This window comes from Nomascus leucogenys, chromosome 11, assembly GCF_006542625.1.
Source record: "Nomascus leucogenys isolate Asia chromosome 11, Asia_NLE_v1, whole genome shotgun sequence".
NCBI classification, from domain to species: Eukaryota; Metazoa; Chordata; class Mammalia; order Primates; family Hylobatidae; genus Nomascus; species Nomascus leucogenys.
Window position 1 is genome coordinate 116,331,002 of NC_044391.1, and position 16,840 is coordinate 116,347,841.

The 16,840-nt window shown below is 38.0% G+C and overlaps 1 protein-coding gene across 7 annotated transcripts in view; it reads right to left on the bottom strand.

Moving 5' to 3' along the window:
- ACAP2 (ArfGAP with coiled-coil, ankyrin repeat and PH domains 2) overlaps window positions 1–16,840 on the bottom strand; it is a 176,613-nt gene that overhangs the window by 113,653 nt on the left and 46,120 nt on the right. For all 7 annotated transcript variants that reach the window (XM_030823005.1, XM_003280421.4, XM_030823007.1 and 4 more), the window contains exon 2: window positions 4,079–4,136. In XM_030823005.1, coding sequence (XP_030678865.1) covers window positions 4,079–4,136 — 58 coding nt within the window. The remainder of the gene's footprint in view (window positions 1–4,078; window positions 4,137–16,840) is intronic.

Sequence of the window (16,840 nt, forward strand, 5' to 3'; positions counted from 1 at the left end):
GCCAGACTCAAACCCAGCAGCAGCTCCAGGCTTTGTGTTCTTAACTACTAGGCTATGCTGCCACCCAAAATTACAATATTATAACAGCTTAAATCAAAGTACATGCAAGAAACAATGCAACAGAAGAAAAAGAGCCAACGTTTGTGTTCTTAACTACTAGGCTATGCTACCACCCAAAACTACAATATTATAACAGCTTAAATCAAAGCACATGCAAGAAACAATGCAGCAGAAGAGAAAGAGCCAACGTTTGGTAGTACTTGGCTGAGATTTAAAGAGTATCTGCTCAATGGGGAACAAGCATTGCCAGTGAGACAATACAACACATGCAGAAATTAAGCCTAGATGGCAACTATGATGCACTATGATGCTGTCAATGACAGAACACCTGGCAAGAATGGATCAATAATTGAACTCAGTAGAGCAATGCCACTCATAAAGCATTATTCACCAGAAAGAATGAACTACTGGTGGCATACATTATAGGCAAAGTCAGCAAGCTAGTTTAACCTGTCCCTGGCATGATTTACAATGATACTATAGGTGGAACTTGCCCTCCACTAACCTATGAAATCATTAACCTAGATTTGGAGCAACCCCTCCACCACCCGCATTAGTCCTTCACTGCCACTACCTTCAATAACAACCACTTCCTCCTCTCAGCCTCTCTTCCCTATGCTACCTCCCCACAGTTTCTAAAATAAAAATAATAGTTAATAGATTAACAATTTAGCTGGGCATCAGGGCTCACGCCTGTAATCCCAGCACTTTGGGAGGCCAAGGGGGGCAGATCACCTGAGGTTAGGAGTTCGAGACCAGCCTGGCCAATATGGTGAAACCCTGTCTCTACTAAAAATACCAAAAAATTAGCCAGGTGTGGTATCGTGCCCCTGTAATCCCAGCTACTCAGGAGGCTGATGCAGGAGAATCGCTTCAGCATGGCAGATGGAGGCTGCAACAAGCCAAGATTGCACCACTGCACTCCAACCTGGGTGACAGAGCAAGAATCCATTTCAAAAAAAAATTTTTTTTAATTAAAAAAAAAAGAGAGAATTTGGGAGAGGTACAGAAACCAGAGAAATATAAAAGTAACTATGGAACTTCAGTGGGAGGGAAAATAGTGATATTTTTTAAGCTGTCAGGTTTCCATGTGTCCTTGGTACCCCTTTGGGTAAGACAGACTCTAGAATGGGCTTATAGTTCTTAGTACTCAATGTCAATACTTCAATAACTTGTTTCAGATTTGAATCTTTTGGTCTGAAGATTCTAGTAGTGTGTGTGCCCTACCCCAAGTGAATAATACAAAGGAAAAAACAATCCACTCATAACAGCAAAATAATCAGCAAAAACACTGTCGGTGGATTCTGTCTGTTTAGTTTAGGTATTTTAAACTCTGAAGTGTCCCACCATAGGTGTTTCATATGATTTACATGTGGTTCTACCTTATTACATTACTCTTATTTCATGTATATAATACATATGTAATAATATATGTATTATTTATGTATATATAAGTAATAAGATATCCTTCTTATATCACTCTGATTCTTTAAAAGGCCTTGCCCCTCTACATACTCTCTCATAAATCTTCCATAAAATCAAAACTATATTTTCTGTTGTCTACCTTAAGAGTTTAAAATTTTGTTTCAAAGAGTACTTGAAAATAAATGTAATGTCTCAGCGTAAAAAATAAAATAAAATAAAATAGTAATAAAAAGCCAGACATGTAATTTTTAAGTAGAAACAAAGGAAGGCATTTTCAAGTAATATCCTTATCCAAAATCAAAATATTAATTTTTACAAAGACTTGCCTGGAAGCTAGCTAGCATTCCTCAGAACATTTCTCAGTGGCATGTGCTTCCCCATCGCGGATCCTGAAGTGCAGTGATGCACAAGAAGAGCACTGAACTGATCATAAAGACAGATGGGGCCGGGTGCGGTGGCTCATGCCTGTAACCCGGGCACTTTGGGAGGCCAAGGCAGGCAGATTGCCTGAGCGCAGGAGTTCAAGACTAGCCTGGGCAACACAGTGAAACCCCATCTCTACTAAAATATAAAAACTTAGCCAGGCATAGCAGCGTGAGCCTGTAATCCCAGCTACTCAGGAGGCTGAGGCAGGAGAAGTGCTTGGGCCTGGGAGGCGGAGGTTGCAGTGAGCCGAGATCACGCCACTGCACTCCAGCCTGGGCAACAGAGCAAGACTCTGTCTCAAAAAAAAAGAAAAGGGGTTCTAACCCTGGTTGTGCCTCTTCTACTTTGTGATTTGAAGCAAGTCCCCGTCACTTTCTTCGGCTTTGGTATCCTCATCTATAAAATGGGAATAATTACACTTGTCCTATCCTACAGGATTCTTGTAAAAATTAAAAAGATACTATATATTACAGAGCTTTAAAATTATAGAGTACTATACAAAAATAACTATCTCTAAACATCTTCTAAAATTTTGATGTAATTTGTTTACATATAGAACTAATGCTATTTTATATAGTTTCTAGACTATTTGTATTATATAAAGATGTGTGTTTCATGGTTTCGAAACATTTGAAAACCTTCAGCTTAATATATTTTACATCCTTGCTACTCAAAAAGTGTGGGCCAACAGCATGGGCATCACCTGGAATTCCGGTTACAAACACAAAATCTCAGGTATCTCCAGCTACTGAATCAGAATCTGTCTTTTCACAAGAGGAGATCCCCAAGGGATTCCTATGCGAAGTTAAGGTCTGAGAAGCACTACGTTACACAGCGATGCCATTTATAACAATAATTATTAAACTAGAAAGTTATTTTCAGAAAAGGTATTTCAAATATATACATCTGATTTACCTCCAGAAATTTAAAGAGAAACATGTTAATGAGCAGTGGTTTCAGAAGTATATCTAAACAAATGGATCAGAAGCTGTCTTACTCATTCTACTGCTTCTGCCTACTATATAGCAAACAGTGTTTCTTGGACAGACACCAAAAAAATCATCAATAATATAGATGGTGGGAAACAATGTGCATTTACCCTTCCATAAAATATGACCATACCGATTACTAAGTATGTATTTAAGCATTTCTGGCATTAGCTTAAAAATGGAATATTTTAAATTGTATTTATATTTGAACGTGGCCAGACCCAAATTTATACAATGGTCAGGTTATATATGAAATCCATTAAGCAACAAAAAAGAAAGATGCAATCTTTTTGGTAGAAAACACAGAAAAAGCTTCTCTTTTTTTTTTTGAGATAGAGTTTCATTCTTGTTGCCCAGGGTGGAGTGCAATGGCACGATCTCAGCTCACGGCAACCTCCACTTCCCCGGCTCAAGCGATTCTCCTGCCTCAGCCTCCCGAGTAGCTAGGATTACAGGCATGCACCACCACACCTGGCTAATTTTGTATTTTTTTAGTAGAGATGGGGTTTCTCCATGGTGGTCAGACTGGTCTCAAACTCCTGACCTCAGGTGATCTGCTCGTCTCGGCCTCCCAAAGTGCTGGGATTACAGGCAAGAGCCACCACACCTGGCCCCAGAAAAAGCTTTTAACAACATAAAGGATGTTTAGTGAGCTTTGAAGTCAGACATGGATTCAAATTCCTGCTCTAGCACTTAGATTAGACTTTACACAGGCTACTTAGTGTCTCTGGTCTTACTTTCCTCATGTGTAAAACTGGGATAATAATAGCATTTACCCTCATAGAGATAAAAAGCTACCAGGCCAGGTGCGATGGCTCATGCCTGTAATCCCAGCACTTTGGGAGGCTGAGGCAGGTGGATCACCTGAGGTCAGGAGTTTGAGACCAGCCTGGCCAACATGGGAAACCCTGTCTCTACTAAAAACACAAAAAATTAGCTGGGCATGGTGGTGCACGCCTGTAATCCCAGCTACTTGGGAGGCTGAGGCAGGAGGATGGTTTGAACCCAGGAGACGGAGGTTGTAGTAAGCTGAGATCATGCCACTGCACTCCAGCCTGGGTGACAGAGTGAGACTCTGTCTCCAAAAAATAAAAAAGAGACCTACTATTGTAGGTACTAATCATTATTTACGGCAAACGAGAATCAATGTTTTAAAAAGCTAAACATGTAAAATTTACCTTATCAAGTTTTAGTTCCAATTCTGCCACATCACCTTCTACTTCTTCCAAAGCTGCCCTAGAAAAATTAAATATAAAACAAGTTATTTCGTTTGTTTAAATGTACACTTTACTCTTGAAAAGTAACTCTAGATGAAAAGATAGATATGAATGCTTAAAAATTACACCACATGAAGTAATAATTACCTTGGAATTTAGTATCAATACTTCATAATCATGCAATACAACAGATAATACAATTATTGTTTAGGACAATGACAGAACACATTACACTAATTTATACTCAGCATTAGTATCATTCCAATTAATAACACTAAATACAGCTATTTAGCATGCACTTTTTAAATGAATAAGAAATTTTAAAGGTTGAGGTGTACAAAGAATCAGATTTCTTGATAACAAAACACATGCAACCAAACTGCAAGGCATTGTTGGCAACCAAAAAGAAGAGCTTTTACTTTTAGAAATAGCTCAGAAAAATATCACCCTTGTTTTGTTTCCAAAGCATTTTGTTAATCAGCACCTAACACTAATTTTAGTCTCTCTTCTTCTCCTAGCAATATAATTGTAATACAGAAAAATTAGCAAAGGTTAGATTATGTAAAATGCAGAAACTAAATAAGCCAAATATTGTCTTATTGACAAAAGAGAATACAATTATAATACCAGTTAGCACTTCATATCACACTACAAGGCAACATTTCAAAACTGGAAATTTGCCTGAAACAAAATAGCAGCAACTAAGTTTTTGGGATGAAAACATTTTACACTCAAGAGTATGTATAACAAAACGTAATTTATCTACTTTAAGTCATTTATGCCATTTTCATATATCTACTTGATAAACTAGCAATTCTCAAATAGGTATTTTAAGATTTAACTAAATTTTTTTTAAGTTGGATAGTAATGGGGGATTTACACTGAGTAAGATATTCTCAGGAGACAGAGCTAGGACGAAAACTATTTCCGGAACAAGCATGGTGGCTCACACCTGTAATCCCAGCACTTTGGGAGGCTGAGGGGAAGGACTGCTTGGACCCAGGAGTTTGAGACCAGCCTAGGAAACACAGGAAGACCCTGTCTCTACAAAAAATAAAAAGATTAGCCAGGCGTGGTGGCTCACGCCTGTAGTCCCAGCTACTCAGGGGGCTGAGGTGGGAGGATCACTTGGGCCTGGGAGGTTGAGGCTTCAGTGCAATCCAGCCTAGGTGCCCCTGTCTCAAAATAAAACAAAAAACTCAATTTCCAGAACTCCCACTTCACCTCTGTGTGACCTCTGAATAATCACCTTATTGACTAGTGGTTCTGCTTCTCCGTTGGGTAACATTTATTTTTAAGAAGTTTTTAAATCTCTAAAATAAGAAAATAACTTTGAATTATTCAGTAAAGAAATGCCTACGATAAAATGAGATGCTCTAGCATATGACTGGAGAAAACGGAAGGTGCTACACTCTGTAGCACAGAAACAGAAATACTTCTTCCGACTAAAAGTTTCTCATTAGCTTCAGCAAAGTTTTTCAAACTATGCATTGTCCCCTTAACCTAGAAAACATTTTTCATTCACATCAGTGCTCAGTCCCTTCACCTACTCATCATTTAAAACTTAATTTACACAAGAGAACAAATGTATGTGTATGAGGATATTCACTGTAACGGGTTAGAAACCTCGATGTGCAGCAATAGGTAATAATGTAAATAAATTACGATATATCCATACCATTATGTGAGGCAGCAGATTTTAAATAAGGTTGATCTGTATCTACTGATATGGAAATCTGCACAGCATAAGAATATTATATGGGGGAAAAAGCAAGCTACAAAATTATATGCATAGCATGAGCTCAATTTGGGAGCATATTTATCAGTCTATGAACTACAACTCTGAAGAATGGGGATTTGACAGCAGAAAGTATAAATAAGGATTTGCACTTTTTACTAAATTCTGGATTGTTTAACTATTTTCAACAACTATGCATTTTTAAGTAACGTTTAAAGCTAATAAAGGGGAAAAAGAAGTCCAAACACCACCTCCCCAAGACATGGTCCTCTTGGAACCCCTCAAACACTCAAGCTGAATGGCATACCCTCCCGTGCCCCTCCAGCACCTCACACACATTCTATCACTGTGCACCTCGCTACTAGTCTCAGTTCCCCATAGCGGTACAGACACGCAAACAAAATGTTTGTTGAGCCAAGGGTGAAACTCACTAAGTACGCTAATTGTCAGATACCCTCTTCATTTACATTTTAACCTTTATTTATCTTTACTCAGTCTTCCATGTCTTTCAAGCAAAGTAGTTGAAATGACCGGTTTGAGATTTAATCGTTGGTTTCTACTAAACAAATGGGTTGGGAGAAACTTTTGTAACTTCTCCAATCTTATTTCACTGTGCAATTCTACTAATTCACTTTTGTAAAACAACACGTTTAAAGAAAGGTAAGCAGCAAGGCACAGTGGCTCACGCCTGTAATCCCAGCACTTCATCAGGAGGCCGAGCTGGGCAGATCACTTGAGGCCACGAGTTCTAGACCAGCTTGGCCAACAGAGCGAAAGCCAGTCTCTACTAAAAATACAAAAAGTAGCGTCAGGCCAGGAGTTTGAGACCAGTCTGGACAACAAAGCAAGACTCAGTCTCTCAAAAAATACAAAATAAAAAATGTTAGCTAGGCACGTAGTGTGTGGCTGTAATCCCAGCTACCAGGGATTCTGAGGCAGGAGGATTGCTTGAGCCCAGGAGTTTCAAGTTACAGTGAGCTATGACTGCACCACTGCGCTCCTGCCTGGGCCACAGGGCAAGACTCCATCTCTTTTTTTTTTTTTTTAAAGTGGGGAGTGGTAAAGGCTAAATGAGGACTGTTCATATCATCAATCACAGTACATGACACAAAGAACAAAATCAATTCGCAGATTCTTTCTCTCTTTTGGCTTACCACTGAGATGACTTCTATTCACTAATGAGACAGAACCATTCTGGAACATATGTTTAATAAACTAATAAGTGAAATAAAAGAATTTACCCAACAATCTTTCAAAATATTAAATGATAGATATTATTTCTCTGCAATCCTCCCAAATTTTTACGAAGCATATAACTTTTATAAAAATGCAAGGCAATAAAGAGGCCAAAATTATAGACCCCTACCCTCCATAGCTTAAAATTTAATTTAAAAAAATCAAGTTATATACACATCAACAATGAAATAAAATATATGACTGAGCAGCAAAATGAGCAAAACAGAGAATAAGTAATAAGATAAATAGATGTTAAGAGAAAGGGAAGAAAAGAGAAGAAAATGAGCACAGTCACAAGGGTCAGCAAACAATTACCCAACAGGCAAGTTTGATCCATAACCTGTTTTTACAAAGTCTATAAGCTAAAAATGGTTTTTACATTTTTAAGTGGCCGAAAAATATTTTTAAAAAATAATATTTTGTGATGCATGAAAATTATATTAAACTCAAATTTCTGTTCCTCTAAAGTTTTACAGAAGCAGAGACAAGTTAATTCACTTCCGTACTCTCTATGGCAGCTTTCACACCATAATGGCATAGTTGAGTAGTTGCAAGAGAGACCATATGGCCCACAAAGCACAAAATATTTACTATCTGGCCCTTTACAGAAAAAGTTTACTGACCATTATGAATGTCAAATATAAGAACATGAATGAAAATCTTTTCTCATATATGAAATACATAAAAGAAAATAAAATTTGGACTTAGCTCTAGCTGTCTGTACTCTAAGAAGCTGAATAAGCCCAGAATTCAGAAAAACAGATACTTTATTTTTAATAACAATACCTTCATTCTCTTATCTATTCATGCATCACAGTTTTTTATTATCAATTGAAAAATAGTTACCTAAAAACATAAAACTAGAAGAGAAGCCGGGTGCGGTGGCTCATGCCTGTAATCCCAGCACTTTGGGAGGCTGAAGTGGGTAGATCACATAAAGTCAGGAGTTCAAGACCAGCCCAGCCAACATGGTGAAACCGCTTCTCTAATAAAAATATGAACATTAGCCAGGCGTGGTGGCGGGCACCTGTAATCCCAGTTACTAGGGAGGCTGAGGCAGGAGAATCGCTTGAACCCAGGAGGCGGAGGTTGCGGTGAGCTGAGATCATGCCATTGCACTCCAGCCTGGGACACAAGAGCAAAACTCCATCTCAAAAAAAAAAAACAGTAAGAAAACTAGAAGAGAAAAAAATCCAATAGCAAGTTTAACACCAAGACATGGCTATGAAATGAATGAGGCTCAAAAACAGAACTCTCTCCACTCAGATAACTGCATATTCTTGTAGCAATAAACTTTCTAAGCTACTGTTTGTAAGAAGAGTATATACATTAAAACAACTAAATACATTAAATGTGTAATATGAGCATTACATTTTCCTTATAAAATTATTTGAAAGAAAAAAGACGTATGGGCCAGGCACGGTGGCTCACGTCTGTAATCCCAGCACTTTGGGAGGCCGAGGCGGGCAGATCACTTGAGGTCAGGAGTTCAATACCAGCCTGTCCAGCATGATGAAAACCCATCTCTACTAAAAATACAAAAATTAGCCAGGCGTGGTGGTGCATGCCTGTAATCCCAATTACTTGGCAGGCTGAGGCAGGAGAATCGTTTGAACCCAGGAGGCAGAGGTTGCAGTGAGCCAAGATTGCGTCACTGCACTCCAGCCTGGGAGACAGTGAGACTGTGTCTCAAAAAAGAAAAAAAAAAAAAAAAAAAAAAGAAGTATGCTAAATAATTATTTTTCCCATCCATTTAAAATCCTTAAAAACTAAAAACAACCACCAAAAAAAAAAAAAAAACCCTTCACTCCAACTTGGCAATAGCCTTAAAATGAAATTAATAATTTAAAATTAGGTGACATGGTGATGCAATCTAAACTGCCAATAGCAGGATATTCAAGATCATTAATAGGCACATAAATATCCTCAAACATTAAAGGTGAATTTCAGGCTCTAAGTCATAACTACCTAATAAAAAATCATCAAATAGAAATACATACTCAAAACGTGCAGATTTTGAAACTTTTGTATTCCTTTGTTTTATATAATACATGTATTTCTAAAAGCTGCATGTAAATTGAATAACCATTTAGAGACTCAGGAGAGGTGCCTGTATGTATGTGTCCATCATAGTACCTACCATCCTAAGTCAACTTCCTCTTTCAGCTCAACAGCCTTATGTACCCTGGGCAATGCTGGACTATTCTTTGCAAGGAAAGGACAACAGCTGCATCAAGGGCAGTCCTGGGATTTGTTAAGTGGTTAAAAAGAGTGACGGAAAGGCCCTATACCGATGAGATTACTCCCCTCTGTTTTTGACCAGAAAACAACACAGCACACACTCTAGAAACCTGCTTTTTAATAGAAATCCCCATTAAATACTTTTATAATGTGAATGGCCACCCCTTATTAGTTTGGCTAAGTTCTGGGTCCTTTATGCTGGGTCTCTGCAACATCTTTATGTTGAGAGGCAGTAGAATAAAGTTTAAAAAAAAAAAAACTGCTTGTGTTTGAATCACTACTATACTTCTTACTAGCTGTGTAATGATGAACAAGTTCTTTGTGTTTCAATTTCTCCTCTAAAACACAGATAAACAACAGTCTCTCCCACAGAGACGTATGACAAATGTTAATATCGATGTGAAAAAAGTCAGTGAATGTCAGCTATGAGTATTTACATAGTGTTAAAGAAAATACACAATCTCTTTGTTTTCATGTTATGGGGCCACACGAGAAGACAGCAGTAATAAGATCATCATATACTTCCAAAATGAATTTGAAATAGTCTGAAAAAGGGGCAAAAAACAGTTAAAATAGGCCTAAGATCAGCAATTAAAACAGCAAATCTAATTTCCTTTAAGAGAAAACACTTCTAGGAGTGCAAAAGGCTTATTGGAAGAAAGACAAAAACACAATACTGCTGTCCCTTTCCAAAGATCACACGTCAAATACAGACTGCAGTCCTCTCCTAACTTCCTAACTTCAATCTAGACTAGAGGACTACATATATATGACATACAAGATGACGAAATATTTAAAAATCTACTTGGTTTCTAAGGTTATCAAGGTAGGTTCTATCCAACTCCTCTAAGAGCCTAAAAACAGAGGAGAACCAACATAGAATCAGTATGAATGAAGGTTACAGTTCTAAATTTATATTTACACTTAATCTTAGCCAAAAGGCCAAGAAGCAACTGTATATTTGTTACATAATAATAACCTTTTATAACTGTCTCCGCTGGCCAGGCATGGTGACTCATGGCTGTAATCCCAGCACTTTGGGAGGCCAAAGCAGGTACATCACGGGAGGTCAGGAGTTCGAGGCCAGCCTGATCAACATGGTGAAACCCAGTCTCTATTAAAAATACAAAATTAGCCAGGCGTGGTGGCGCATGCTTGTAATCCCAGCTACTCAGGAGGCTGAGGCAGGAGAATCGCTTGAACCCAGGAGGCAGAGGTTGCGGTGAGCCAAGATTGCACCATTGCACTCCAGCCTGGGCAACAAGAGTGAAACTCCATCTCTAAATAAATAAATAAATAAAATAAATGTCTCTGCCTTCATTGTTTTCAGAAGTTTCAATGGATGAAATTAAAAGGTCTTTCTTCTCTATTTATTATCTTAGAAATGTTGTAACTGCTCCTATGTGCTCAAATTGGTCTACTAAGCAAACCTAGCTAGATCCATGAGAAATTCAGTCCTGTAATAGGAAAGGGAGTAGTGGAAAAACAAACTAGAAATGGAAACCAACATTTTAGTCTGTCAACTAATATGAGCCCCTGAGAAAATCATTTAATCACACCAGACCTCAGTTCTCTCACTCTGGAACAGCTTGAATATCACTTCAAGACCTAACATTCCATTATTTGGGATTAAGCATTCAAAGGAAAGCTATTGGGTTGGGGCAAAAGTAATTGCGGTTTTTTGCCATTACTTTTGCACCAACCTAATAGAACCTGGATTTGTTTCTCTTCTAAGTAAGATTTCCTCCAGGCCCTTGCTTGTGGTTTCAAAAGAGTTAAGGAGGAAAAAAAATGTTTAAGCCATAAAAAAAAACTCACCAAATTTTATATTAACAAGTTTCATTCATCTTCTCAAAAGTCTCCTCTGCATAGTTCTTAAAAGACAAGGAGTATGAATATAGATGAAAATAGTGGGATTTTTAAAGTTTTTTGTTTGGCTTAATATTTTGGAGGAAAACAGATTTATTTTATTTTTTGTAGAGACAGGATCTCATTATGTTGACCAGTCTTGTTGACCAGTCTGGTCTCGAACTCCTGGCCTGAAGCAATCATCCCATCCCAGCCTCCCAAAGTACTAGGATTACAGGCGTGAGCCATCACACTTGGCCAGAAAAAAAATTTTGTTTTCCATCCATGTTTGTATCTTTCTAAGCAAGCCCCATTATATTTCTGTTTTATAGATTGTAAACATTACTCTGCCACTTCCCAGTGGAAAAAAAAAAAAAAAAACTTTTTTTAAAAAAAGTAGCTAAAAAAAAAAAAAAATCTAAAAAAAAATAAAAAAAATAAAAAAAATAAAAAAAATAAAAAAATCTATAACCCTTTTCCCCTCAAATTTTCCCCTGTCAATACACAGTATCCAAAATAAAACCATCAGGGGCCAGGGAGGAGTATAATTGAAAAAGCAATCAAATCACAGCACAAGGTTGAGATGCAAATAGTGTGGCCCTGGTGAATGAATATCACACTCTTAAGTCATAACTCAGATATCAACAACCCCTTTAAATCCCAGCTTATGATTTAAAAAATAAAAAAATTTAAAAAAAGGAAGAACTTAAAATATTATCCAGATAATAGGGCCGGGTGCAGTGGCTCACGCCTGCAATCCCAGCACTTTGGGAGGCCGAGGTAGGAGGATCACCTGAGGTTGGGAGTTCGAGACCAGCCTGACCAACATGATGAAACCCTGTCTCTACTAAAACTACAAAATTAGCCGGGTATGGTGGCGCATGCCTGTAATCCCAGCTACTCGGGGGGTGAGGCAGGAGAATTGCTTGAACCTGGGAGCCGAAGGTTGCAGTGAGCCGAGATCGCACCACTGCACTCCAGCCTGGGCAACAAGAATGAAACTCCGTCTCAAAAAAAACAAAACAAAAAAAAATACGTATATATATATATTCCAGATAATCATCCTATGTGGAGAATTTGAGGTGGGAGGAGAGGTCTATAGACTCTTCTGTTCCTGGGGCTTCAGCTTCTCATATTAACAGTTATATGATTTCAACAGTCACTTCCAAATTTGCTCTGCATAAAGATAGTAGCTATATACAGTCATTTTTAACATGTGTAGTGGCAAATATTCATTACTGACAGAATACTAATCTAAGGAAATACTAGTAATGTTTTAAGTGTGATCAGATACGAAGTTATTCTTTTTCTGTAAAACAAAAAAAAAAACAAAAAACAACTCTTCTTTTTAAAGTTGACTTTCTACAAAATCATTCCATTTCCAAGAATTCTTATCATTGTAGTAGGCTTCAACATGACAGGAAAATTAAGTTATCACTGCTTAAAGGGTTAAAATCAAATTTTCAACCAAAGCAATTAAAGTTTGGTGTTATTAGTAGAGTGTCACAGGCAATACATCTAAGGAGAAGACAGCATTGTAAACTTCATGATTCATAAAAGGGGCAGAGGAGATTTCCATGAAGAAAGAACATTGTGGCTGATAATAATGAAAAGACAACCAAGTATTTCAAAGATGGGATATAAGCAGACCCTCAATGAGAGAAAGAAGCAAGATGGTAAGGATATTTAGGGACAGACCCAGACAAAACTGTCAAAAATTAGAATCAGAGGCCAGGCGAGGTGGCTCATGCCTATAATACTGGCAATAGTTTGGGAGGCCAAGGCAGGAGGACAGCATGAGCCCAGGAGTTTCAGACCAGCCCCAGCAGCATAGCAAGACTCCGTCTCTATAATTAACTAATTAATTAACTACATTATAATCAGAAACCTGCCATATTCCTGCTTTTATGGCTGTTCCCCATTACCCTTTTCAGGAATTGCAAGTGGTACTAGAGGTACAGAATATCCTGCAAATCACAGCAGGTGGGGAACCAAATACTCAGCCTTGCAGGGTTCTCTCCACGACATATCACGGGCTGCTCAACAATCACATCTATAACTTTCCCAGGCTCCTCCATAAACAACCAAGCACCTGCATTAATACATAATAAAAGTTATTCTGCGTTACATCCTCCCGTTTTATAATCTACATGCCACCTTCATGCATGATATCACATTTGTATATTAAGAGAAGACTAGGCTGGGCGCAGTGGCTCAGGCCTGTAATCCCAGCATTTTGGGAGGCCAAGGTGGGTGGATCTCTCCAGGTCAGGAGTTTGAGACCAGTCTGGCTAACGCAGTGAAACCCTGTCTGTACTAAAAATACAAAAAAATTAGCCAGGCGTGGTGGTGCACGCCTGTAATTCCAGCTACTCCAGTGGCTGAGGCAGGAGGATCACTTGAACCCGGGAGGCGGAGGTTGCAGTGAGTTGAGATTGTGCCACTGTGCTCCAGCTTGGGAGACACAGTGAACTCTATTGAAAACAAAGAGAGAAGACGACAGAACAGTAACGTGAAATACAAAGAGAAAAGCATTGAGTACATAAGCGACAACCCCAGAATCACAGAATCTTGAATTGGGAGAAAACTTAGTAAACTGCTAAATGACAGAACTATTAGATGAAAGTAAAGCAGCTGTGTTTAAAAAACCATTTTACACAGTATTTCATCTCCATTAAGCCCCAGAAATTTTACAAGATCTGTAAAGAGGAAGCTGAAGACAAATTTAAGAGCCTAATCAACAGGCTCAGGGTTTTAAAGACAATCTTCACACCATAAACCACCTGGGATGGTAAACTTCTAACACTGAAGCACCTTCTACTCCTCAGCAGAATGAGCACCCCCCCACCACCATTTCCAGAGAGCACTCTGTGCACTTCAAATAGAGAGCCTGACATTCAATTTACTAATGGTAATTAAATTATTGGTCATTATGTCTAGACTGAGGGCCTCAAAGGCAGACACTATGATTCATTTAGCTATCTCTAGTTCAGCTAGTTACCACGTAAACATTTGTTGAATGGGTGGATGAATGGAGCATTTAAAACAACTATGTTATTTGCCGCCTGGGGTCACTCAAAATGGTTATATACCTGTATCTCAGTATACACGTATTTATGTGTAACTTTCCAATTCCCTCTTGCTCCAGACTTGTTGTTATTCCAATCTGCTATGCCCTCTCCAGCCTTATATAAACGCTACTATAAAAGTCCCCAGAAAAAAATAGAAGAATAAAAAACCACAAACAATTGCATAAACCTTAAAACTAAAGTTATAATGAAAAAAGGAAAAAGTCTTCTTTTGGCATACAAGGTCGTACCTATTTACCTATATGTAACCATTATTATAGGTATAATTTTTTAAGTTGACAGAAAAGGAAAATTTTTACAATATAATACTCTTCTAGAATAATACAGATTTGGACTTCTAAAACAGGCCTTCACAGAAATTTGACAGGAGCTAAGGAGGTATTCGCTCCACCACGAGCACAAAATTACATTATCATGATTTCTTCAATACATTCAATTTATGATCAGACAGGATCCTTGGACACGCGAAGAAAAGAATCAAACAAGTTATACTAATCAGAAGCAGGGAAAAGTTTAAAAGCAACAACTTAAAATTTATTTTTTAAAAAACACCATTCCTAGAAAAATTCTGGCAAATGAAGCAATTTCCCTTTTCTCTAACAACAAACGGCAGCAAATGTCTATTGTTTGGACAAAATAAACAATGATCCTTGCCATCCTAGAGCCCACATTCTGAAGGGGAAGACAAGCTATAAACAGTAAACATCAACAAGTCAACTGGATGGTATGCGATAAGGTGGGAAGTACTACGGGAAAAAGGGAAAGCGAAACAAGGGGAGAGAGGGACGGCTACAATTTTACTCTTTAAAATTGATCAAAATAGTCCTCACTGAGAAAATGACATTTGAGCAAAGACCTGAAGTAACACAGTGAACCATGCAGACAAGGGTGTTAACAGGCAGAAAAAGCCACCAATGCAACATTCCTGGAACATTCAATAGCAAGGAGGCCTGTATGGCCGAAACAGAACCAGAAAGGGAGAGAGCTGCAGAAGAAATCAGAACGCTCATGGAGAGCCCATCACATTGAGAACCTTGTAGGCCCGCAGCAATGATAACAGCAGCTATACCGGGTAACCACTGAAAGCTCTGCACCAGAGAAGAAACATGCTGTAAAGTCTTTTGTCAAGACTCATTCTGGCTGCTATGTGGAGAAGACTGCAAAGAAACAAAAGAGGAAGAAGCGAAGAGACTAGTAAGGAGGCTACAGCAGTCATCCAGATGAAAGATGAAGATGGCTCAAGGTAAGCACCAATCAGTGGTGAGAAATGCTAAGATTCTGGATATATTTTGTATGTAGAGCCAAGTGGATTTCTTGATGAATTAGATGTGACATGCAAGCATATGCATGCATACACCAGGTACAGGTAAATGTGTAATCAAGTATAATTTCAAAGTTTCAGGCTGGAGCAAAAAGAAAAATAGTTACAATCAACTGATATGGGGAAGACTACAGGCAGAACAGATTTAGGGAAAGAAGATCTAGAGTTCAGTTTTGGATTTGACTCCAAAATATTTACTGGATACACAAGTGATGACTTCAAATAGGTGGAGGCACATGAGTCTAGAGTTTAGGAGAGAAGTCTGAGTTGGAGGTATAAGTTTAGTAATCAAGAGCACATAGATAGTATCGGCAGCCATAAGACTGGACATTATTAAAATAAAAAGTAAAGACAGAAATGAGTTAAGCCTTGGGGAATTTTGACATTAAAGGTCAGAAGAACAAAACAAATGAGGAAAAGAATCTGAGAAGCAGCAACTGACGACATAAGAAGAAAACCTGGCCCCGCGCGGTGGCTCATTCCTATAATCCCAGCTCTTTGGAAGGCCGAGGCGCAAGAATCACTTGAGCCCAGGAGTTCAAGACCAGCCTAGGCAACATACATACATACATACACACATAAAATAAGAAGAAAACCAAGAGGGTGTCATAGAGAAGGGAAGTGAAAAAAGTGTTATCAAGGCAGAAGAAGTTATCAAGTATGTCAAAAGCTGTTGACAGGTCAAACAAGAGGACTAAGAATTAACATCAGGTTTAAGTCAAATTAAAATGGCTGAAAACAATTTTTAAAATGTTGAAAAACACTTCTGGCCTGATATTTTTGATGAACCAAAAATGTGCTTCTAAGGAAGAGATCAAATATTTTTAAATATCCCAGAAATATAAAATTATTGAATTATAGGCAGCACATGAGAATAAAAATGTTCCCAACTAGATACCCAGAAAATGCGTTGTAACATTCAGGAAGAAAGGTAAGTAACTAGATTCCCTGCCTCCCCTTTCCATTCTCAACCCATTCCGTGAAGCTAAAGGTAATTCATTGGATGAAAAAGAAATCTTCATTTTCTTTCGCAGAAGGCTGAGGCAAAAGTTATATTGCCATATATACACACACACATATATATTTATATATATACACACATATATAGTTATATATATATATACACACATATGTATTCATATATATATACACATCTATATATACACGCATATGTATTTATATAATATAAATATATTTTAATTATATAATTATAATATATAATTTTTTCTTTTTTTTTTTGGAGACAGAGT